Source organism: Procambarus clarkii, chromosome 80, assembly GCF_040958095.1.
Source record: "Procambarus clarkii isolate CNS0578487 chromosome 80, FALCON_Pclarkii_2.0, whole genome shotgun sequence".
Lineage (NCBI taxonomy): Eukaryota > Metazoa > Arthropoda > Malacostraca > Decapoda > Cambaridae > Procambarus > Procambarus clarkii.
The window spans coordinates 23,201,069-23,226,891 of NC_091229.1; the positions used below are offsets into that span (position 1 = coordinate 23,201,069).

At 38.3% G+C, this 25,823-nt stretch overlaps 2 protein-coding genes across 5 annotated transcripts; one reads left to right on the forward strand and one right to left on the reverse strand.

Annotated features, from left to right (window-relative positions):
- Positions 1-1,521: 1,521 nt before the first annotated feature.
- Positions 1,522-14,689, forward strand: LOC138349551 (centromere/kinetochore protein zw10 homolog; the record flags this gene model as incomplete). The annotated part of the gene is given in 16 exon segments (XM_069314966.1): positions 1,522-1,581; positions 2,845-3,065; positions 3,225-3,404; positions 3,742-3,861; positions 4,600-4,789; positions 4,792-4,804; positions 5,666-5,795; positions 7,401-7,499; positions 7,886-8,021; positions 8,733-8,908; positions 9,263-9,354; positions 9,579-9,754; positions 10,930-11,139; positions 11,626-11,763; positions 12,244-12,377; positions 14,380-14,689. Coding segments are annotated over 16 exon segments (2,286 nt in total). The 3' UTR covers positions 14,617-14,689.
- LOC123746326 (large ribosomal subunit protein uL11) lies at positions 7,620-24,164 on the reverse strand. Of its 4 annotated transcripts, none has more exons than XM_045727759.2 (5): positions 24,008-24,164; positions 19,996-20,129; positions 19,225-19,335; positions 18,691-18,933; positions 7,620-8,273 (listed from the first exon to the last, which is right to left on the reverse strand). In XM_045727759.2, the coding sequence occupies exons 1-4, from the start codon at positions 24,042-24,044 to the stop codon at positions 18,718-18,720; spliced, it is 498 nt and encodes a 165-aa protein (XP_045583715.1). In that variant the 5' UTR covers positions 24,045-24,164; the 3' UTR covers positions 7,620-8,273; positions 18,691-18,717. The 4 variants fall into 4 exon arrangements, with proteins under 4 accessions (XP_045583715.1, XP_045583716.1, XP_045583714.1 ...); XM_045727760.2 differs by lacking the exon at positions 7,620-8,273 and adding an exon at positions 14,331-14,565; XM_045727758.2 differs by lacking the exon at positions 7,620-8,273 and adding an exon at positions 17,603-17,636.
- Between the last annotated feature and the right edge of the window lie 1,659 nt (positions 24,165-25,823).

Below are 25,823 nucleotides of genomic sequence, written 5' to 3' on the forward strand. Positions count from 1 at the left end.
GCTAGGAGAGGTTTTGTTAGGTTTGGCATGACAGGTTAGTAAAGTTAGTTACCGGTGAGTTGGAAGAAAGATGATGATAGGAAACCATGTTAGGCTAAATCATCTTGTGAAACGCTCGGTTGACGTGACTGTTTCACATCACCGCAGTTTCAACACTTGGGTGACGGAACACACAGCTTGCTAATAATGCAAGTGTCTGGCACCTCTAGGATCTGGTGTTCGGCCAGATAGTCAAATCGTTCACTTGTAAAGGAATTTCACCCGTGAAAAATGAATATTATATTAATCCATTCATCCTTTCAACACTTGTGCTCCTTTCCTTAATTAACATAATTAGTATGTGCAGGACTAACTTCCTCGTGGGTAGACATATGCAGCTTATCGTCCGGTCACCTGCATCAGCCTCTCAAAAGTTCTGTGGCTTGTTCCTAGGAAATCTGATAGTAATGTGCAAGTTTGCATATGATGTGCCGACATGTAGTAGGGTAATTTTCAATTGACTTGAAAATATTGGTTTGTATATTGTCCCTGATTTTGATGGCTGGATACTGACACTTCAGTACCCAGGATACCTGTGGCCAGCCACATTGTAGTTGTTTCCCATTGTTGGGGGACAGGAAGCCTGTTTGGCTGATCAAGGTCACCCTAGGCCAACAGCTGACCTTTTCCAAGATGCAGCCTACAACAATTGCATAGCTCTTGTGTACCTATTTACTTCTAATTGAAGAAAAGCATCGGGAGAAATTATACGAGCCCAAATGTTTCATCCCGCACGGGAATCAAACCCAGACCGTTTAGTTGTGAACCAACTGCTCAGATCTGTGCTGCAGGGTCCCACTTATTGAGATATTAACTGAAATATAGAATACAGGTTACTACCAGAGTTTTGGCACATGCCAAGTTTAAGGTTTGTACATCTTCCTGAAACCAATGAGGAAACATTTACTGGTACTGTAATTAAGATAAAGTATAACTGAATGTTTTAGTTTAGATTTTAACTGCTTTGTTTTACATAGCATTCATGTTTTTACATGCTATGGGAGTATATTTGAAGTGCTTGAGGCACTCTTGATATACTGTATGCACAAGACTCCTAGAGACTAGGGGTGTTGGAGTGCCAGTGGACGGACACAAATAACTCGCGTATCATATTTCCCTTATGTGCTCCAGCAAGGTTGGTGACTGAAGTCCTCAACTAATATTTAGTTTTTTAATAGTTCATTACTGTCTGAATTTATGAAGATCAAAACTTGCACAGCACAAGGGTCCTCAATAAGATGCTTAGTCTAATCTTTCGTGAAGTTGATTAGATCCGTCTTCAACAGTTGAGCCTCGCCAGCCTATACAATACAGTAATTAACAGTATGAAAGAACAACTGCACACAGAGAGATTTTAATGTAGGTTAATTAAAATGTCTATACACTGTATTACACTAAATCTTATCATTGCTTTGTCTATTCTTTAAATATATCATTGTTTGCATCTTTGTTTCACTAATTAATGTGAATGTAACTTTACAGGCTTGTCAGAAGGATTAACAACAAACATGTCTCTTGTAGCTGATGTTGTAGCATCAATTAGTAAGTATCTAATACTTTCGTGTATTCTTGTACATTTTGACCTAAAAATACTGTACTATACTGTACATGTAATTAACTTCAGTAAGAACTTTGTTACTCTGCTTGCTTCAGTGCTTTGCAATTTTTATATTTATCTTATTGTGTTTTTATATATGAAAATCTTATTCTATGTCCCAAACCTACATAATTAAAACTTACTTGGGCTATTGAGCCCTTACATGTGATGTCACATGTAAGCTCAAAACTTACTTGGGCTTACGTGTGATGTCACATAGTTTATGTTTGTGTCATAGTTGTATGCTTATGTGGTATACAGAAATACATTTGTTACATCACAACTATGCTTGGACTATACAATGTCATGATCATTCTCATGGTTACAACCCCAGATAAAATTCATTATTCATATCTGATGCGTAAACAATTTGGGTGTAGTATGGCTTGACCTTCAGCGTGATGACATCAGTACAACCTAAAATATATAAAATCTAACTCGGGTAAACATTATAAACCAGACGCAACATGACTGAACTCGGAGACCTTCAAAATACTGTATTGATCAAATTGGGAGCTGTTAATTTGAACCACTTCTTTAAAAGATCCAGTGTAGGTGATGACAATGATCATTTTATTTAGGGAGAAGTACACACAATCTAAATGATTTACAAGCAGAGTGTTGTCTTGTGTGACTGCTTTATCTAGAAAGCCAATAGATAAAGGCAAAAGTCGCACAAGGGGCATCAGCTTTAAGCTCAACAAGCCACAATATAGGACAAACAGTAGGAGATGCTTTTTCAGCCATAATATAGTATAATAAAACCAAGGAATTGCCTACCCACTGAAGTTGTAATGCCAAAACAATACGACAATTCAAAATTCAACTGGAAAAAGTCATTAGATGGTTGCCCTTAGGTAAATTTAGATAAATCCATGTACAGTCATCGATAATTGGAAACCTGGATGTAAAGTAATTAGTGGATTATGTTCTAGAAAAACAAGCTGTGGGAGAAAGAGGTTATGGCCTGCAAACAAGTCTTAAGAATTCTCCATACTCATTACAAGTGTTAAAAAATAGGAATGTTTCAAAAATATTTTTCCCATTGTAACTTGCTTAGCTAAATGAATTGTGGGGTTCAGTCCCTGAGCCCATTATGTGCCTCTGTAACCCTCTCCACTACTGCCCACGGAATGGGTATGGGGTGCATAATAAATGAACTAAACTAACTAAACCATTTTACACAATGATGCAATTCTCTCTTTGAGGGAGTAGAGGTGGTAGAGATAAGTCAGCCAAGCTTGGAGTGGAAGGACAATTGGAGGAGCTTGTGAAGCGAGCAGAAGAGGCACGCGTTGGTGTGTTCCAAGCATTAGGATCACGGTACTCCAAGCTGACAACTGCTCTGCACGATACAACACAACTCCATGAACGGGTTGGTTCTGCTCTTGAAGAGATTTCAAACCTCCATAACACTATAGAAGAAGAGGTAAAGTGAAAGAGGCTTTTATTTTTTGAAAGTAGAGAAAATGTACTACAGTTTTATTCTGTAATCTTTAATGGCAAATATAACTAAAAAATTATGCTGAACTCTTGATGTGCTTGTTGATATGTTTTGTAAATAATCTTTTGATAACACGTTTCTCAGTTAGTGAATGGCGTGAAAGGTAGCGTTGGCGAGTTTGGAGCATTGGTTCGGCGGTGGCGAGAAGTTCAGGTGGGACTTGAAGCTGCTGGTACTATCCTAAATATTCATACACTTTTTGATGAAGCTCACAATGCACAACTCAATTATGGATTCCTTACAACTGCCAAAAATTTGGCTCAGGTGAGATAAACCATTAGATGCTTAGAATCTTTAGTTAACATACTGCTGTGTACATAACTTTCTTAGGTTTCTTTATGGTATAATAGAAAACTTTATCATATATTGCTAAACACTCCTCCTCACACAGACTAATTGGGACCGATCCTTTTCCATTCCAACCATAATTCAATAGCGTCAGTGCTTGCAGGGGGCCACGCTTGGCACCTCGCACTAGTACAAACCAGTCTTGTCTGAGTTGCAGACCTGAAAGAAATTTTAACTGTTTTGGCCAATACAATTTACAATACAGTATACAGTACTGTAATGTATTCTGATTAAGATTGAAATGTTTTCATAGGTGGAATTATTGTTGCGTGAGGCATCAGAGAAGGAGGTGGAAGGGGAGCTAGAAATAATAGTGACTCTACAAGAAGAATTACTCGTCCGAAGAACACAGCTGGCATATACTATTGGAGAGGTACGCAACTACTAACATGGTGCAACCCTAAATAAGTCTCGATTTATAGTTGAGTTTTGATTGTGATCTGCATTGAATGACTTACAAATCTTTTATGAAAACTCTTATTTTAAGACTTGTAAGGAATAAATTCAATGAACTAATGATATGCATTTTCCTAGACTTGATATCCTTTTGAGAGGATGGGGAGGACAGTTATGGGAGTGTTAAGAGTTACATCCTTAATAAGTACAGCTCTAAATTAAACCTTTGCAGTGGTCAAGATTTTCTCAGCCTAAAATATTTGTCTAGCATCCAACAGATGATACAAAAAAAAAATTTCTTGGAGATTTATCTATGTACAAATTAAATAGACATTTTACTCCCACAGCCTGATCTAATGCAGTTTCTTACTTTTTCCGCTTTTTAACCAATTTGTACTGCTCAAGAGTGTATTATTATGTCCATCTTCCTCAGTCACCTTTCTAACTCCTCCCTTGTTGTCTTGTCCCTCATTTAGAAAATGACTTTTTTTTTTTAACTTTTAATTGTTACTTATCCATCTTTTCTTGTGGGTACCGCCCCTTTTGTGTGATGATGATGCCACGTATGACAAGCCGGGTCAAGGCTGGCCTCAGGCCGCGCTCAGGGAGTAGAAGTACTCTCGAAACCCTCTCTAGATTTGCTCCAGGTATGACGATGTTTGTGTATTCAACATTTTTGTGTGTAATTTGTTTGGTAATATTCTTTCGATTTTAGATTTGGTGTGAAACCATTAAGTGGGACGACGAGCATTTAAATGATGGGTCTCGGTCAGTGACACTCTTGATTCACTCGACTGGTGACAAATCATCAGTGAATGGCCTTGCAAAGTTGCAAAACATGCTGGGAGCTTTCTACTTACTGGGTGAACTGCAACGAAGAATTACAGGACTTGGCAAGAATCTCATGAACATTTCTTTGCGTGAGTAAAACAGGCCGTTGTTTAAAAGCAATATTCCTTGAGAAAGTGGTTTTGAGAATCTTAAGTTCATCAGTTCCTGCAACTCCAGCTGTTTGTCTTGGTTTTTCTTTTACTTAAGATGGCTAATCACCACCACCCTTGTCATTACTATCCCCTCCACCACCACACCACCAGGAAAATCTGTCAGAGTATCTTGTTTTGATGCTGTCACCTAGTGGCATATTGGTAATTAATGAGAGTACAACTTGGCAGTTCCTGTAATACCAGTAGTGTTTGGAAGGAGTTTCACTGTTTAAGAATGGATGTTCTAGAGGTTCATTCCAGGCTAGGTTTAATATTCTTTAATGTCGAGCACCAGTGTAAACCAATAACATTGTTTGAAAAGATCCCCCGACATAGGTGGAGTTTGCCAAACTTATCAGTTTGGGTGTGTTCTTGAACCAAGCTGTAACATTCTTTTAAGTTGTTTGCACTAGCTTAACCCAAGTCGGACTCAGGATTTCACATATAAATGAAAAACATAAATATCAGCTTTAGCTCCCTTTTATGTATATATATTTTATTCCTGGCCAAGGAGGATTGACTGGATGCCAATACTTATCTGTTTGCTCCTGTAAATGGGTGCCTGATGTTAACCAATTGATATGTATTAAGGAAAACTAGTGGGTAAGGCTTACCATGAACTTTGAGAAAGGAAAACTCTAAATCTAATAACAGGAGTCTATTGTTGTCTGTTCTTGTGCCCACCTGAATAGTGACTTCCTCTCCTCTTGATGATCTGCAAGAGGTACAGTAGTACCTCTATATAGTATGTAATTTTAAATTATATACATAGTATGAAATTTTGCTTGCTTTATTCAGACCGATCATCAATTATGGTGCTGAAGTGAAAGTAGCAGAGCGCAGTGATGGGTATACACTTCGAGTTACCCAACCAAGTGGCCCTGTCAAGAAACCTCCAGCAACTATGGTGTTTTCGAACCTGCAGCAGGCATGTTAATGTACTCTAAATTATATATATATTCAATTCATTTTCCTTAGACAGTGATTAATGATTGAATTCTGTTGTATTTTCATGATTGAGGAATGTGATCCACAGCTTGATACTGTACTGGGTTCCTCTACAAGCTCAATTTTTTATTAATGAGAATAACCAGTGCACGAGAAGTTGTGGTGAATAACGTCAAGTGGAATGAGTTTGTCAAGAAGAATTAGTGTGTCATTTTATGCCTAATGAAATGGTGACCGTTTTGGTATGGATGTTTTACTAGATTGTGATGCTTCATAACGATTCTTCGTGAGGGGGATCGTATTCCAGGGACCTGCCCGAAACGCTACGCGTACTAGTGGCTGTACAAGAATGTAACAAATGTAGTATGTATGATAAAGTGAAGGAGTGAATGTTGTTTTTAGTACAGTGAAGTCTGCATCTGCAGCTCATGATCGAGGGACTTGGGATCAATCCCTGAACAGGACAGAAACTATTGGGCATGTTTTCATTTACGTGATATGACTGCTCACCTTAATTAAATATATACCTAGGAGTTAAGCAATTGTTGTAGGTTGCGTCCTGGAGAAGGTCAGTAATTGGCTTGGGGAGGACCTCCATAAGCCTAAATACAGGCTTCCTGTACTTAGGAAGTACAGGAAGCGTCACAAGTCACAAAAGTGAATCACAAGAGTGAATCAAGTGTCGCTAACAATGGGAAAAATTATTATTGACTGGGACCTGACCCATTAGTTTAAATAAAGGTTTTCATTAAATAATGCCTTTTGCCATATTTTTCTTTCTATACTGTACTGTATATTGTTAGTTTTGAAACAATTCTTACTGCAATGATAGAACACAAGCGTGCACATGTTTACACACACGTAATATATATATAAACAATACATTTTAAATATACTTTCGAGGTAAAGCATAGAAAAAATGATAAATTATTTTTTGCCTGCTCTTCTGGGTGCGAATTCATCACGTATAAGTGTCGTCTTACAAAACCTGGACATCTTTTCTCAATCGTGGCAGCTTGGTTTGCATTTATTAAACAGTTTATTAGCTCCAAAGTGCTGCTAGGTTGTCTACAGTATTAATACTCTTGAGTTGGGAAGTTTTGAAGCTTGTAAACCATTTAATAAATACAGCCTAAGCTGAGATGATCTAGGAAAGATGTATAGGTTTTGTAATCACCAGGATTCACACAAATGCTTAATGAATCCTAGTAGTTCAATATAAGCAGAATGTAGGTATACACTCCCCAGTCTTACTTACATTTCTGTTAATTTAGACTTTCCTTCTGTCATATTAAGATGCCTTCTCGTCCCATTACTTGATTAAATTTTTCTACTCGCAAATAATGAGATATTAAAAGGAAAATTTATGAAAATCTGAGTAATGAGAAGTCACACCATGATAGCACCAATGGTGTGGTGCCATGGACAGCTTTGGTAACACTAAGGCCCCTTCAGGTAAAGATTTACATATATGAACTGTATTGTATAGATTATAGTAAGACTACAAATGCAGTAAAACATTTCAAAATGTTTTACACAGATTGTGCCTCTAAATATTTCCTGTAATGGAAAGTTTTATTTTCAGGTGTTTCTAATGCTACATAGAACCTTACTCATTACCAAGGTTGAGACAGATGAGGAAAATGGGGAGGAAGTGTCACTAATGCAGCTGCTGGGTAAAGAGGTAAGCCAGTGTCAAGTGATCAGCATAAGTGTTGATGTAATCACTTGATTAGCTCTTGCAAGTATCTTGCAAACAGGATACAGAGGTAACCGAGTGTTCACAACTCATTAACAGGATATCAGGACTTCAGTTTTTATTCTATTGTTCTTTCTGTACAATTTGGGGTGTCTGTGATATGGAGTGAATGCTTTTATATACTGGACTTATTACCGCTGCTCTATAACTATCATGACATTTGTGAACAAAAGTAGATTTGATTATTCCAACCAAGTTTTTCAGGAGACATTGTATACAAATTGGTATTTCATATATCTTGTAGCTTTTTTGCGACCCTTTGCAGGTTAAATTATTATTAGGCACTTGATATTATTGAGTTACTCTTACAGATCGGTGAGGAGTTTACAGAATTGCTGATCAAGGAATGCTTAGCAGAAGCAGTACCATGTAATAGAGCACAGTTGGAAGAATTTGAAGTGGTAAAGCGGATAACTGAAGACTTCCAAAAGTTTCTTTGTGAAAAAGGTGAAGGTTTTTTCTGCCTTGGAGTATTGCATTTGTATTTGGTGCATTTATTCATACATTTCAACATTCCAGTGCAGTATTATGTAATAATTTAACTTTAAAACTGTGAATGGTTGCTGCTTTTACCGCTTTTGTCTCGAACACACTTAACTTGTTTACAACTTTCACTGCATGTGAGTATTTTCTTATTTCTCTTTCACTCGCTGTGTTTCACACTTCCACCAGTGCTTCCCTTGTTCTGCCGACTCTCGCCTGGAAAGAAACGTCTCTTGTTCACTTTCTTTATTCTCCTCGGTATCTAATTTGTTGTTATCTTATTAGCCTCAGCCCTTCTCTTTTCTAGTGTTGTTAGATAATGTTAGGTAATAAAGAGGAGTATAATTGCTGGTGTGTTGGTGCTTATTTAATCATGTTTCTGTATTGTATGAATAATATAATGACTGAACGAGTGATTGTTTTTTAAATATTGGTGACAATTTTTCAGTATACAGTAGTTATCTTGTTTATCTGAGCTGATACTATTCCACTCTATGAAAGTGCAGGATATGGGGTAATAATAATAGTTATATACAAACAGTAAAAGAATATATGAAAATTAGAATAAAATATTCAACATAACATATTTAGACAAGATTATACATGTCCTATTATAATACAAATTTGTGGGAGAATGTGCTTCTGTAACTGATATTAATGACATCATTTCCTCAGGGTTTTATGGAGCACAAGACAAGTCAATAATAGAATATGCTGCCAATGTTGATGTTGTCTTTAGCAACAAGGCGTGCGCGCACATACTGGAGCGGGCACGAGAGCTCATGAAGAGACCCATACATGATACTGTATGCATTACTCCAATAGAAACTAATGACTCCCTTATTATACAGGTAAGAACCTTGCATAATTTGGTTGAAGTATACTGGCAACTGTGCCACAGAATGACATACTGGCAACCGTGCCACAGACTAACACACTGGCAACCGTGCCACAGACTGACGCACTGGCAACCATGCCACAGACTGACGCACTGGCAACCGTGCCACAGACTGACGCACTGGCAACCGTGCCACAGACTGACGCACTGGCAACCGTGCCACACACTGACGCACTGGCAACAGTGCCACAGACTGACCAACTAATCACCTCATAAAAACTCGGTCCTTCCAAATACTATTTGGCATCACAGGGGACCGACGTATTATACTGAATATTCGGCATTTTAAATTGCTACTTCGTTCCAGGATGAGACTGGAAGAAAACTGGAGAAAAGCACGCTGAGACTGGAGAAGCTGCTTGCAGCAAAGACCTTCAATCTACCCAAGTGTCAAATTAGGTTAGTTTTACATCTTAACTCATAGTGAGGACAGAAAATGACATAAACTATTAATGTGATTATATCTGAAATGTTAACTCATTATCACGTAGCTGCCAAGGGAATGCATCGCTCTCATTTATCTACAAAGCCTGAAGTATATTCTTATTGTACAGTATTCATTCTTTTATATATATTTATAAATTATGAGCTTAGAACTAATTGTCTTGTTTTTCCTAAATCAGTGCATCCATTTGTGAGCTGATAGAACTAATATATGAAACAATGGAAGAAGCTTGCAACAGTTCACCCCAGTATGCCGGAAGACTGTTCTATACTGTGCGCAACATCCTGACACTCTACTGCCATGTTGTGCCCACAGCCCACGCGCACACACTTGCAACACTCCCACTACAAGCTGGTATACTCAAGTTCAATTTAGTTGAGCTAATAAGATGTTACTGATTCTAAATGTTGACGTTAAGAATAAATATGCTGGGGTGCCAAAGGCAGATATTTCTTGTAATTGCTCTAGCTTATGGTTTTGCAATTTAACTTGAAGTAAAATCCTGTATTTTGCCTTGTAAAATATTAGCGTCTATTATACTGCTTGCTATTACTACAGCAGCTAGTTATTCTGCCTTTGGTGACTTGTAAAGAGAAAGCAAGGATGTTTAACATTTGTTCTGCATTTCTGTACCTTAGTGGAAGCAAGTGGCAACTGCTGAACATTTTCAATGCACAAGTAACACGTGGATTTCATTGACAAATGTCTCAGGATTTTAATAGCCTTTGTAACACTTTGAAAATTGTTTAAATGTCTAGAGAGCTTTCAACATATAGACCATCTCTCACTAATGGAGAGGATGCTAAATGTAGGCGTCCCCCTCCACTCCAGCAAGGTCTATGGAAGAAGCTACATGTAGCCACCTCCCCATTAGTGCCTGGGTAAGATACTACATGTAGTCACCACCCCATCAATGTGTGGGGAAGCTGCCACACATGGGCACACACAATGATATGGGGGAGTTCCTGAAAGGGAGCACACCTGGAAAAGTTATCAGTAAATAATGCAATTATCCAATCTTGTTATCTTGTGCTTGTTATCTTGTATCTTGTGCTTATCTCTCCTGGAAGACTTGGTCAGTTATCATTTGTGGAGCAGAGAATTCCAGTTGTTTTTAGTGGCAATGCTTGGTTTTTATTCTTCATTATAAAAGATGCAATATATTGAATTCGAGTCACTTGTTGGAAACTAACATTTGTTTAGATCTACAATATATCATTGGTTGAACAGAGCACAAAGTGTAGATGTGGTATGTTTGAGTCAAGGATAAAACAAGCACACACAAGTGACTTTGTGGTGGTAAGTACAAAAGTCCATAAGGAAGAACCGACCATTATATTTAAGTGGTCATTTGTCCTTGTTGATTGAAATACGTTTAGATAAGGATGTCTTGTGTTTAAAACAAATAAGCATAACTTTAATTTACATTATTTTTGCTCCATCTATTTTTCATATCATTTACCATCGGACAGCTTAGCTGAATATAAGGGACAATTTGTTTCTTCTAATGTTGTTTTTATTCTGGTCAGCGGTTGTCCACAACAACAGCATGTATCTGGCTCATCACTCGCTCCTCCTGGGCCACCAGTACAAGAACCGACTGCCAGTGGCACTCCGAGACAACACAATTATCACGGTTGACCTGTCACAACAGCTTCGAAAGATGGCTACCACCACATTCTTGAAGGCTATGCAGGGACACAGAGTAGCTCTTATTGATTCACTCAGAGATTCTGCTGGTTAGTTTTCAGTTGTGTGAAGTCTAATGTCTAAGCAACAGATAATAATATTAAGTTATTGGGCACTTTATTTTGTTCTCAGAGTAACTGGAAGCATGTCATTCAAATGTTTAAAGTTGGTTTTAAATTTACAAATTATAATCCAAATATTGAATATTTATCTGGAAAATGATCATTGGTTTGTATCCTTGAAGTAGCCTACATATTTAGCAGTGTTGTGTTGCTTAAAATTATTATTAAAATGGATATAGACAATTACTGTATAATTTGAAAGTAATGCATATAATAAATGTAATTACTTCATTGACTTGAACTGGTTGGTACAATGATGGCCTAGCTTCTTGCAGGTCATCTTGGGATCTCCAAAGATCCAAGTGGTTAGCCACAGTTCCTTCACTCTCCTCCTATCCTGTCCTCAGGTTCCTTCCAAGTGCTGTGTAGCCATACAGGCTGAGAGCCATCACCTCATCCCTTACTTCATTACAGGATTTGAGAATATTGGGTGCAACACTAGTGGAGTGAACAAGGCACAGCAGGGAATGCGACAGGTCCTTCACCAGCTGCAGTTGCTTCACAGGGTCTGGCAGAATGTTCTTCCCCATGATGTGTATACTAAAGCCATCGGTACTCTACATTTAGATTGCTTTGATTCTTTCCATATTTAATGTAATTTTATGACTGTTGATAAGATAGAGGAAATAATGTAGATAGTTTATAATTAACTTTACTGTTTATGAATTTGTATTACTCAACTCGGTTGACTGTTATATAAATGGCACTTTGGCAGTTACACTAGCAAGTCAACCTATAAACTTTTGTACACAAGTTCACCCCCCCACCCCCAACCTACTTCATTCTGAATCTTAGCCGACTCCTTATGTGTAGGTGAATATTTAGTAAGGAAAAGTATTTACTATAGTTTTGTCATCTCATTAACATACAATTATTGGTATGCATTGTATTAAACTGTATTTTTAGAGTAATAATTTGCAGTGGAATTGTAAAAAGTGATGCCATAAATTGAATATCCACTGAGCTAGTTATAAGAAAGTATCATGGAATTTAATAGTGGAATTTCCTGCTTTAATCGTGTGTGTTTGGCAGGCACATTGGTGGGGTCTGTGGTGGAGGAAGTGGTGGTGCGAGTAGTGGGTTTGGAGGACATATCGGCTGATGCTGCTCTTGCTCTCATTACTCTGCTCAATCTGTTGAAAGATAATATACCACCTCTCTTCCAGGTAAGAACCATCTTCTGTTTCACAGCTTATGATACAGTTAGTGTTCGGTAGTCATCCCAGTTTGGTGCCATCTTTTGTGTTTATACAGTGTTTAAGGTGTCATTTGTATTTTTTGTTTAGTCTACAAAAGTACACATTGATCCCTAATGTTGTTATTTGGTAAGTGATGTAGACATTCTTTGTGACATTGACTTTACGTAGTAGTAGGCATCCGTCAATCCCGTGGGGTTATGGAGTTGTGCCCTGGGTGTCTAGTTGGGAGGTCTCAACCGCTGTCAGACGCACCCGCTTCGGCATTTATCTGCGCTCGCTGCAGTCGGGACTGTCATTCTCGGATTGGCCTTCACAGCCACAGCATCCAACCAGACATTGACTCGTACATTACAAAAAGCATACATACTTTTTATATGCATATATTGATTATCAAAGCAGTTTCTCCATGTTTGTATTAAATTTCATTGCAAGATGAAATTAATTAAGATGTAAGCTCTATACAATGAGAACTCATGTTCTTAATGTATAGAGAACTACAAAGAAAAGTTTCTCTAAAGTTGAAATCACAAGATCAGCTATAAAGGTGCATGATCAGTCTGCATTATAATATATTGTTTCAAAGAATTTACTGAAATTTTTCCCCTTGTTGATTAATAATTGAAATCTTGCATTTGTATTAAAATATTTGATTTCTATATATGTATTAACATTCTCGAGTTTGCATCTGTAGATTAACTTTCTAATAGTAGAATTGGACTTATTAGTCTTAACTCGTGTGTATTTAATTTTGAAGATTACTCTCTTATTTGGAGTCTGTCTAGAATGATATCCAAGACATTTTAAGTGTTGTGCAACACAGTCAGTGCTAAATAGTCTTCCAGTCTTGGTGCCTCCATAATAAGACTTTTGGAGTCTTATTGTGAAGCTTTTTTGTCGATTTCTTTGTGTAGTCGGAATTACTCTGCATTATTTTCATAGATTTTGCAGTTACTGCAACATGAAACCTGATGGTTCGTAGCAATTTATATATTTTATGGTAATTTGACTAAATTTACTAGTTGTTTATTTCCTTCATAATAATGTTGTAGCAATTACTTACCTGTCTCTCTTCTTTCTAAATACTGTACTAAATTTTCTTTTTTTCTTTTTAATGTTGTTATTGTTTGAACTCCAATGAATTCTTATACAGTATATTGGAACCTTCATTCGACAAATCTCATTTTGGTGAATCTCCGGTTGCAACGTGCACTTTCCAAGCTGGATTTACTCGAGTGATTCAATGAACAGAGAGTTCAGCAAAGTGGAGGGGGAGGGGTAGGAAGGGGGTATGCAGATTGTCTTAGGATATTGGGCCAGACTGGTGGTAAGCTGGTCATTGTATAACGAGTTGAAATTGAAGTTTCTCTCGGTAAATTTAACTCGTAAAGAATAGAAATTATTAGGGCATGAATGGTAACAATGTGGCTCCGATTACAATTTTAACGATTTTTGTAGATGGATGCAACATTATAAGAGAAGGTTGGGATGTTGGGAAAGCCATTGAGCATATTTAAAATCAAATTATATTGTTTTCATTTCTAGTCACAGATGGCTTAAACTAATTCCTCACTCCAACCAATGTGTGTTGGTCCCATATAGTTGGCTGTATCGAGGTTGCACTGTAATTAGTTTTGACTTTATTTTCATCAGATTTTTTAATATTTATGCAATATGGCATTTATTTGGTTTAGAATCGATAAGTGTATTTTTTATATGCTTTTTTTTTTTTTTACTATTTGTTTCATATTATTCTTGCTTAAATGCTACATTTATACTTAAATATATAGTTCTTCAGCAATTTTTTTTTCAACTATTGGGTAGCTATGTTGGGTCGTGATGGTGTAAAGATACTGTAGATGTAATATTGTTGGAACTACAAACTTACTACTGTACTATTTTGTATAAACTATAGAAAATAAAGTGAGAGGACAGTTTTATTAGTAAAATATAATTTCCCTTCTTTTCATAGGTGGAGGGTGATGCAAGAACCAGTCCAGGAGATGTAATTCGACGAGTGCGGTTGTGGGGGAAATTCTGCGAGCTAATAGTCATTTTAGGAGCTAGTCTGCGGGATATTTTAGATCGTTGGGCTGATGGTAAAGGTCCATTGGCACAAGAGTTCACTCCAGACGAAGCCAAGCAGCTGATCAGGGCTCTGTTTCAAAACACAGATCGCAGAGCTCAGGTTCTCGCTCGTATAAAATGATTATCACATATTCTCTAAATATGGATTCCACATTTTGTAAGTTCTTTCTTTAATAATAAATATTTTCACATTTTTTAATGTTTATTAATTCACTTTATTTTCTGACTCATTAACACTTGCTAAATACTATCTTATAAGAATAATCATTTTTTATATGATGGTTAATTCTGTGTATTGTTTGTTAGGATAATTATCAACATGGGTTTTATAATTGACTTGGTAGGTAACTAAGTTAATGTATTGACAATATAATTTAAATCCACTACTTGCTCTTCCTAAATGCATATGCACAATAGTTTGTATTTTTTTAATGCCAAAAACATAACCCATGTGGACAATAATTTGTGCCTTTTCCAGACCTGTGATAACTTTTTTAGGTTGAATGATGGAAAATATTGCTTGTATACATATGTAAGTGAATAAATAAATAAGGTAAAAAATTGATATTCCTCATTATTCAATTATAAATATATTTAAAATAAAATAAAACTAAGACACATAATGGTGTGAATGTATTATTGAATGTAAGGGTGATGCAAAAGGGGTGCAAATTCTTAACCAGAAATCTGTGCCGTAACACGCCTCGATACATATACAGTACTGGTACTTATTATCCACTTTTTAGTCATTTCGCTCTTATAGTCGATAAGGCAGATGGAGTTAAAATAGGCTTTCACTGCAATAATCGACCAGCGCCTAGATGCTTAGTAAGAATGACTACATCTTGTCATGTTCAACAAGGTCCTCTGGACTTCAAAACTAGTGTCAAAAAGGCCAATAATGCCTCCTTCAGATCCCACATTAGCACTTATTTCTAAAAATATTTTTTTTATATTAAAGTACAGTGTGAACTCTTATCCAGACAAATGGGTACTATAGGTTGTCTGAATTGGTAAATATCCAGTTAAATGAAGAGAGAGGGCGGCTTGGTAAATTAAATGGTCCAGGAGTTTCAGAAATCTTCCTATACGATCATGTTTTCCGCAAGTTTCAGGAATTTTAATTGTTGAGTAGGAAGAAGGTGAATGTTTATCATCAGAGTTCATGGCCTTGTTCCAGCAACCTAAAAAGCTTATAGTGCAGAGAAAAGTGAATGTTGTGTTCCTAGGATTCATGATAATCTTGATGGAAAATTATTACGTAATGTTGAAATGTCATTTGATGCACCTAGTACTGAGTGACTAAATAAAAATTTAATATCAGTACATGGAAATTTTTTAGCTATACAATATAAGTTTTTCTAGAAGGAACAAAAAGTGGCTTCCTGAAAATAACTCGCTGAGATTGCCATGCCATGTTGTGTCAGCCACAGAAGTCTAATATGGCTTACTGGGGATCAGAGCCTGAACCTGGCCCCCCCTCCCCTCTCTGAGGGGCAGGGAGATGGGAATTGTTACAATCACCTTTACAAAGAAAATGTCCAGAAAGATGGCAAAGTAACACAGACAACTGTAATGTTCAGACAAAAAATGTAGCACTGAGACAGCCAAATAACTCTTCAAACGATTCACTCACAAACAAGGCCACACTTCCCATAGTTATGGATATAAACATCACTGGGAGCTTCTGGCTTCAATTTTCAAATATTCTATTGCTGAAGTCTATGATTCCAAACCTCCCCGAGTCACTGGCTGTAATGAGTCTCACTTTTCAAGATAAGTGTAGACCTTCCTTTGGACACTGTCCTTTGGGGGCCATTTGCTTGTCATTCCTGACTGGTATTTGCTTCACAAACATGTTTTTCAAACCTCACTTGTAGCATTGACTTGGTTTATTCTTGCCTCAAGCGGCATGTATTTAGGGCAGTCCCTTCCCCTAAGGGCTTGTTTTGCCATTGCCTCTGCCCTGGTAGATTTGGGAGTTCGCCCCTGACAAGCTATACTACTTTGTAGGATGCCTCATCCTGGGTATCTTTGACTTCTCTTTGAGGCCCCGTTGGGTCCATGATGTTCACAATTCTATGGCTTTGTTGTGTTGTCTAGCATATCATGGGGTGATATTTGGACTCTGGGATTTCGGAGTTCTAACTGGGTTCTGATGGCTCATTACCTGGTCAATTTCTTTCGTACCTGTTGTGCTTGTGTTGCCCTGAGTTGGGTTTCCCATCCCAACATCTTGTTTTCATGAGTGTTACTTTTGTGCTTCTTCCCTGGTACATCTTATGTTTCTATTGTACTCTTTTGCAAATTAGCTTCAGGGAGCCATTGTTCCGCCCCCCTTCAGAAAACCAGCAATGCTTGTAATGAAAGGCCTCATTCTAATAGGAACTCAGTGGCTCCCTGATTCTATCACATGCACCGGTTAATGGTCTTTCAGCTCCAGACTAAGGCCAAGATGGTGTGGAAGCTGGGAGTTCCTGGTGATGCTGCCACCTGTTGGTAGCCAACCATAACTAAGGAGGTTCCGTCTATTTTCTGAGTGAATCATTTGGATCTTTCGGAAATTCGTTTTCTCTGAACCTTGCAGTTGTCTGTATTTACTTTGCTGACTTTCTAGATGTTTTGTCTGCGAGGAGGATCAGAACATTCCCCTGCTCCCTGTGTCTCTGTGAGGGGTGCCAGGCTCTGGCTCTGGTCTTCAGTAGGCCATACAGGACTCCTATTGTTGATATGACTCAATAGTGGGGAGCTATCTCGACTAGCTACCAGAAAGAGGTGTTTCATTACATTCAACGCTTTTTTTTTTAGCTTCAGTACAGTAACTCGGGTCATATATTCTTTGCAGACATATCTTGCTAAAATCTGTACAGTATTACCTTTAGCAAACATCTGCTTCATCACTGCTACTACTGTGATACAAAATATAACCAGGTATCATGTATCGAACAACAATATTCTTGATTTCTTGATAATATTTTGGCAATTGGTACAACCAACAGTGACATTTTCCTTGCCACTGTTGGTTATAGAATTTTGGGATTAATGGTTGTGCTTGTGTGTGAACCATTAATTAATCTGCTATGATAGATGTTAAGGAAATACAAATGAACACTGATAAACTCTTCTTTATTATTAGAGTCCCTGAAAGTAACAAAAATATAGGTGTAAGTAAATTTGACATGAGAAACCTTGGCCTTAAGAGACCTAGAGTGGAGTTCTGTGATTTGTTTTCGAGGTTTTCTCCCCGGTGGCAAAAATGGAACCTTCCTAGCACGCTAAATTATGTTGTACACAAACCAATAACTGTATGAAGAGTCTTGGCTAATAATTATGAGATTCAAAATAGATTTATTATTTAAGCCTAAACAAAGTGTCAACACTACTGTTTTATTCTTGGTACAGTATCTCTTAATAAATGGTTAAGGCTAACATTCTATCTTATGTTTTAAGAGTAAATGTTTTGTGGGTAATGTTTAAGAAGTGTCCAAACTTCAAAATATACAATTGATTCATTTCTAACTTCAAAATGACAACAACTGAGACCTGTATAAGAATGTTAACCCTGTTCTAGGCTCATATTTTCTATAGTAATAAGTACTTTATATCCCATGTCACCTACTGACATGGCAGAACATAACACATTCCAACCATTTACCATGTGACAACACCTGTTCAATGGAACAACATTCCTTGAATTTACTTTAGAGCCACTATCTTTAGTGGCCTCAGTGGGGGGACAGGAAGCTGGCAGCTTGTCAAAGGTAAACCTCCCCTTGTTTCTGAGGACTTTCTCCAACTGAGTTTTAAACTGAAGTAATGTCTTGACATTTATGTCTTTAGTGGGTAAGCAGTTCCATGGGTTTATAACCCTATGGATGAAAAAGCATCTCCTATTTTCAGCGCTACATTGTGGCATGTTGAGCTTGAAACTGTTGTCACTTGTATGTGTTACATTTGATTCAAAGCTTATGTGTGATCATTTTGGATAGTGAAAGCAAAACGCACTTGCTACAGAAATATAATACAAATATATACAGCCAAAGGTTCCATGATAACCCATTTGGGTGGATGGGATGCCAACTCCAACCATATTACATGCTGTCCGGTGTGTGTGTTCCACGAAGACGAGAATAGAAATATGCTGTACTTGAAAAACTAGTTTCCCCCATAGAACCCAGCCTAAGAGCAAGATTACCTGTAATGTAGTCCAATGTAGCATAGCTTACTCTTCAGGCACCTCCACCTCCTTGTTGTCAATGGCAGCATGTATTTCTTCTGGTGTCTGGCCATCTATGGTGCAACCAATGCTTCTGGCCGTGCCCAGGATTTCCTTTATGGTGCCACATAGAGTCCTGGCTTGGGAGCGGGGCCTCATGATGCGAGCAGTGTTGATCACTTCCTCCAGACTGATATTCCCATTATGTTTAACATGCTTAACCTGTGGAAAGGTTGGACACAAGTTTAGTAAGGCTCATCACTACTTATATTTGTGAATAACAGGAGCAGTCAACTGAATAGTACAGTAGTGTAATATACATATTTATGGATAAATACTTTGATTTTATTTCCAGAATTATTAGAATTTAATTAATTATTGTGCACATAATTGTAATTTACATAAATTATTAAATATGCTGAAAATCATATTTCAATTACTTTTTTCCTGGAGCAGTTGATAATCCTGCCACTATGAAATACAGTATAAAATTAGAAGAAACTGTATTCGAACCTTCTTTCTGTCTCTGGGTGGTTCCTTGAGGGCACGGATGAGAAGAGCTGCAGCCGAGGGCACCACCTCTACCTGCGCCTGGCGGTTCTGGATAGTGAGCTGCACTGTCACCTGCAACACAAACCATGCTCAGCACCAACACAATACTAGTTACTGTGCTAAGAATCAACATACTCTGCTAAACATACTGAACTTTCTCAAGTTTCTGTGAAGCATAAAGAGAAACTTGAGAAAGTTCCAAGGTTTGCAATTAGATTAGTAAAGTGGGTAAGGGAACACCATTTAAATTAAAGAGGTAAGACAAGGGAACTTGATTTGAGAGGCCTCAGCAATGAAGACAGGTTGAGCAAACTCAGCCTCATAATCTTAGAAGAAAGAAGAAACAGAGGGGATATGATAACTAGTACGTCCAAGGTATTGACGGGAATTATAAATTGGATAAAGGAAGCCCATTTAAATTAAAGAAGTAGGACAAGGGATCATTCGGGGAAAGCTAAACATGCAATTGAGATTATTGAGCCGAAGAGATGTAAGAAGTTCTTGTTTCCTTTATGTCAACAGTGAGTGTTGGAGTGTACTGGATGAGTTGTCTGCCTAAAATATGTGATTTTTATGGAATTGACCATTATTGAAACTTTGCATATAATAATGCATTTATCAGCCTAAGAGATAAGTTATGAATACAATAAAATGAAGAAAAAACATAGGAAGTATTAGTTTAGATCCCCAGGATTTTCTTTGTTGATTTGATAACAAATATACTGATAATACCTTGAGGCCCTTCCAGGCTGTGGTGGCCTTGCAGATGTCTTCACCAACTTTCTTGGGGGAGAGCCCTAAGGGACCCACCTTGGGGGCCAGGGAGGATGTGGCGCCCACCTCGCCTCCAACAGCTCGCAGCTTCACTGCTCAACACAAGTTAACAAGTTGATGTAACCACTTCTTATGCAGATTTATTGTCATTTTAATTAATATAACCCACATCATAAATCACCACTGACATAATTTATCCTTCCACATCATCAACCAATGTCATTTCATCATTTTGTCATCCAGTTTCATCATTACTGTCAACCACTATTATCACTACAATCATTACCCATTATCATCACCACTCTTATCTGTCATTATTATAAACACACATCAACCAGTTATTGTTACTAGCATGAACACTTTCATCAACAACACCCAACCACAAAACTGAGCTCCTAGAGCCTACACAAGGCTGAGAGAGAGCTTCTCGAGCCCCTCAAGAGCTCCAGCTACACTTGTGGCACTCTCAAGTGAGTCTCCTGCCTCTGGGCTGGGTGCTCTTTAAAGTTATCCGTTTACTTAGGCATCCCAGTGATGTTCACTAGCTATACACAAGTTGCTGTTGGAGCTTCTGCCACTGCTAGTTTGCTATCTTCAGTATGTACAGCTTGTACACAGGCTACAGGTATTCTGGAAGCTCCCCCCCCCCAGCTTGTACACAGGCTACAGGTATTCTGGAAGCTCCCCCCCCCCAAGCTTGTACACAGGCTACAGGTGTCAAGCCCCTCTCCCTCCCCAGCTTGTACACAGGCTACAGGTGTCAAGCCCCTCTCCCTCCCCAGCTTGTACACAGGCCACAGGTGTTCAGCCCCCAGCACCTCGGCGAAGTTGCTCTGGACTTAATCTGGGTGATCTACACATTTCTTAAAGCCGAAATAGTCTAAACTGCTCATCACAACTCTTCGTGTCATAAAATACTAAACGACCTCCAAAGATGGACAATTTTGATTATGGAGACAGCTGTGAAGGGTTCAATGAGGACCTTCAAAGTATGCCGTTCTCAGTATAGACCAACAGGTCTATACTATACGTTCAACAGGTCTAAAATAGACCTGTTGTCTGTTACAGTTCACTGGAGGAAGCTGCAGCTCCTGGATGAACTTTCTCAGTTTTGTATTTGCCTTTATTAGCCTATTGCCCATTGTCAGAACAACTTAGCCCAAGTATGTTACCCTACAAGGACATAGATACATAGGAATGCAGTTCCTTTTTTTATTGCTGGGCAACATTTGGTGGTTGAAGTTAGGCCTAACGTGTGTCGTATCATTAATAAACGGCGGGTTTGGTGGCTACATTAACATTTTTTGTTTGTTAATAAGGGCTGCCTGTTAAACTGAAACGGTCCGGCTTCAAACGCTGTGCGTATTAGTGGCTTTACAAGATTGTAAATACTATGCTATGTATTCTCACAAACCCAATGTACCTTCTTGTATATAAATAAATTAATAAATAAATAAATAAATAAAATAAATATTTGCTCTTTCTTGACGAGGACGGACAAGAGGTTTGGGTTCGTTTCCCTCCACCTGCAGCCACATGCGACCAAAAGACATGAACTAAGAAATGCACAGAGACCTGAAAGCTGCAGTATTAAAAGTTATGAAAAGTTCTGTAATAATAGGTATTTGTATGGTCAGCACAGTAACCGGACCAGGCAATGTGATGTAGTAATTGCGCGAATTCGCCTTGGCTATAGACACATCTGGCAGGTTAGTGAGGCTGAGCCACTACCAGAATATTCAGATTGTAAACTCTGTGATAAACCTTTAATGCATTCACTAGAACACTATATTGATGAATGTGAAACCGTAAAGGACTTTAGACCTCCTGGCCTATTGTACCACCAACTGTGTAACTATTTTATTGACTCAGGTGTTCTGGACGACATCCTAACAATTTACCCAAAATTTGCTTGTCCATTTTAAAGAATGAAGAACAATTTCTACTTATATTCTAAGCTGCATCACTTATGAACCCATCCCTGCCCTTGTGTGGCAGTGCACAATAGAAAGTTGTTTTCACATATCCACACATTAAAACATTGATTGTAACCGTGATATATATGTGCTTCAGCCTACAGTTTAGACCTATTGTCTTATGTATGACCCTCTGTCCTGCGTGACAGTGAATACTAGCATTAACCTCAATTTAATAAGACTATCGAAATCCTCAGATTAGGCAAAATTGTAATTAATTTTGTCAATAAAGATGTTAATAATAAATATCCAAATAAATCACCTCAGAACCATACATTTTAATTCTCGTGATTTCTCGTCTCTAACGTATCATTTTCTGATGCAAATATTTGGTGATAGTGTACATAAAATTATAATGGGCTGGAAAAGGCCAGTATGGGAACAGTTGATGAAAAATGTCAGTTTTGGCCGAGATACGAGTGTGAGAAGACCTCAGTCCTCACTACAGCCTGAGTACACCTGGATGTACCTGTAGGAGAATTCGAGAGTTCTCCCCCCAAGCCCCGGGAGTACCATACCATATAACATTCCAACAGCACCTTCATTACTTCCATATCAATTGAAGATAGCTGTAATTATTGATACTCTACGATATCAGTTGGTAAGTACATTGCTCTAGTATTTGTCTATATCAATATAAATGTTGTGATAATGTTTAAACATGTGACCATTAGAGTGCAAGACCAGTAGTTATACATAGTACATACCAATTTCTTCAGCACTGTGTTACATAAAGATGCATACATGCATCTTACTGATGCATACATGCATGTAAGATGCATACATGCACTTACCCATTGTATCACTCTAAATGACCCCGGCCACCCTATGAGGCTATCCCTAAAACAGGCAATCATCATGCAAAATTGCGTCTGGCTTCCAAACTTGGACAGATATAAACAATAGACTTTTCCCACTTATAGATAGCTGGGGTACCCGGCGGTGCTCGGGTATATGTTTGTCTGGCTCTCATTCTCTCCTTTCATCGTTGATTCAACGTCAATAACTGACGAAAAATCTGTTGGTAAACACTTTATACAAACAAATATACATTTCAGACTTAATAGGAGTCATTGGGTGTCGAATAGCCTCACGTAGGCAGTGTAAAGCGCCCTAAAAGCCTCCTCACTTAGGTTTCTGAATGATATTCTAATTTTTGCCAGTGTAGAGTACGCTGCTGTCGATATCCTATTTATATGTGCCTCAGGAGTTAAATTAGGTGTTACGTCTACGCCCAGGTTTCTTTCTCGTCACAGGTAGGCAGTTCCCCTTCATTGTGTACTGTCACACACACACAATGTGTGTACTCACCTATTTGTGAGTACACACATTGTGTGTGTGTGGGGCATACACAGGTGTGTGTGTGTGGGAGACATACACAGGTGTGTGGGAGACATACACAGGAGTGTGTGAGAGACATACACAGGTGTGTGTGTGTGTGTGTGTGTGTGTGTGTGGGAGCCATACACACACATACAGAGCACCACCAACCCCCCCTCCCGCCCCATGGGGTCCCACTAAATATAACCCATGAGAGAGGACCCACGCGCCCATCACCCACCAATATCACGCGTGGCGTAACTAACACCTCTTGCAAGATCTTACAAAAAAACATTTTGTTTCAAACGTATTTCCTGCTAGTAAACTAGTATTACATACTAAATTATTGATACCATGCACACCACTTGGCTTCTTCCATCACTAAAATTGTTCAAACAATAACAGGCAGCTTATCTCTACTTGACCGGGAAATCCAGGTATATAGGATTCGAACTGGGAAAAGGACTGGGGGTCAACCATAATACAAGCACTTCTTTTCTTCATTAACAACTAACACAGACCAGCAGGAAACCCATTTTACTCTTATTGTGAGATCACTGGCGCCAACATTACACATACTCCACAAACTCTGCTTCCCGGTAAAACAGCACTACAGTTCCTTTACATTATAACACACACATGAAACAACTGTTGATTTTCAATTAACTACTCACCAACTTTAATTTCGGTGGGATCGAACTTGGGCGGCATCTTTGCGTTACGGAAGGCCCAGAGAACGTGTAACCACAGCCAGAGCTGGTCTGAGAAAGGCAGGGCGGAGGCTGCCAAGCCCTGGTGGCATCCATCGTGGGAGACGGAGAAGGTGGGGGGGGGGTGTGGTGGGGGTGGACTTATAGTGAACAGTCACACTAAAGGTAAAGGTGGGAAGAGAGTTAAGGTGTTTGGGTGGATGGCAGTCAGTTGAAGAACAGTGAACAGAACTGTGTGAGAGTGAATCAGGTACATCGTATATGTGTTTTAGTATAGCCAAAAGAATGGGTTTTTGTTTTTGTTTCAACGATGTGGTTCAAGTTGTATGTTTGACTGTGACATCCCTGATTGGTTAATTATTAGTGAAGGTCGAAAGGTCGAGTGTGATCCCTTCTATTATAATTGCCTCAACTATGTTGGTTCAGCGCGAACATCAGCCGGAAGGAACATTTACATACGTACAGCCGGAAGGAACATTTAATACGTTTAACAATTGGGGCATTGACTAAGACAAAATAAACTATGAGTTATCAAGCATTCTCTGGGAAACAGCACTGAACCCTTAAATTCCAACACAATACACAATATGTAGGGATATTAAATACTAATGCATATAAAGTAAACACTAACGTCCCTCAGGGGAACATGATAAAAAAGCGCGAACGTAAGTACAGCCGGAAGGAACATTTAATACGTTTGTTTTCTCTACGTTCCCTTACTATCCTCTTCTTATTCCTATTACTATCTTCTTCTCATTCGGTGGTTATAATAGGAGCTGCCTCGAATGGACCAAATAAGCCCTCTGCAGTTCTTATTCCTACTACTATCCCCTCTACTACACTTTGCTCCTCACCTTTCTCTAGCCTATTTATTGCCTGCATCTACTTCCTCATCACAATCGACTTGAGAATGGTCCAGGACGGAGCGAAACGTCGTCGTCCCTTCACCTTCTAGTGTGTGGTCTGGTCATGATAAAAAAGTTCAACGCTGACGGTTATGCTGACGAAGGAACATCACAGAAACTCTCGTGTTTCTTCGAAAGCAGTAAACTTTGACAAAAATCAAGAATATTAAGCCAAATTAAATATTGTTACTTTTTTTACCACTACAGGTGATAAAATTGAACAAAAGAGAACACTTAAAGTTACTTGTGACTGTATTGCCTCTATATATGTTGCGATATTTATTGTGAACAATTATTAGTCTACAATATGTGTGAGATTTCCATCGATTGTTCAGTTAATAATAATTTAGGTGCTTTAACTGTGTCAATGCATGTATTATGCTCTCTGTATTCACTCTATTTCAGCCATCTCTCTTGCTCTGAAGGGGGAAGTGAGTTATCAGAATTCGGCTCAAATATCACGCTCAGGAGTCAAATTTCCGACATTTTAGATATTTTGAAAACCGCAGGGAATTTTGGGCAAAATATGACCCATCGCCGTTTTCAGTAATTGGCATATTTTCGGTGTAAAAAGTAGTAATTTGAAAATGAACATAGGTGCAGAGAGTCAGAATTCGGCTCAAAAATTACGCCCAGGAGTCAAATTTCCGACATTTCAGATATTTTGAAAACTGCAGGGGGGGTTTGGGCAAAATATGACCCATCGCCGTTTTCAGTAATTGGCATATTTTCGGTATAAAAAGTCGTAATTTGAAAATGAAAATAGGTGCAGAGAGTCAGAATTCGGCTCAAAAATCACGCTCAGGAGTCAAATTTAGGACATTTCAGATATTTTGAAAACTGCAGGGGGGTTTGGGCAAAATAAGACCCATCGC

Bases quoted from the DNA above. Each gene is read 5' to 3' on its own strand.
- LOC123746326 (XM_045727759.2), bottom strand. From the start codon at position 24,044: ATGCCGCCCAAGTTCGATCCCACCGAAATTAAAGTTG. The intron at 20,130-24,007 runs GTGAGTAGTTAA...TGTGTTGAGCAG, and splicing joins TCCCACCGAAATTAAAGTTG to TGAAGCTGCGAGCTGTTGGA. The intron at 18,934-19,224 runs GTTCGAATACAG...ACCTTTCCACAG, and splicing joins CACCCAGAGACAGAAAGAAG to GTTAAGCATGTTAAACATAA.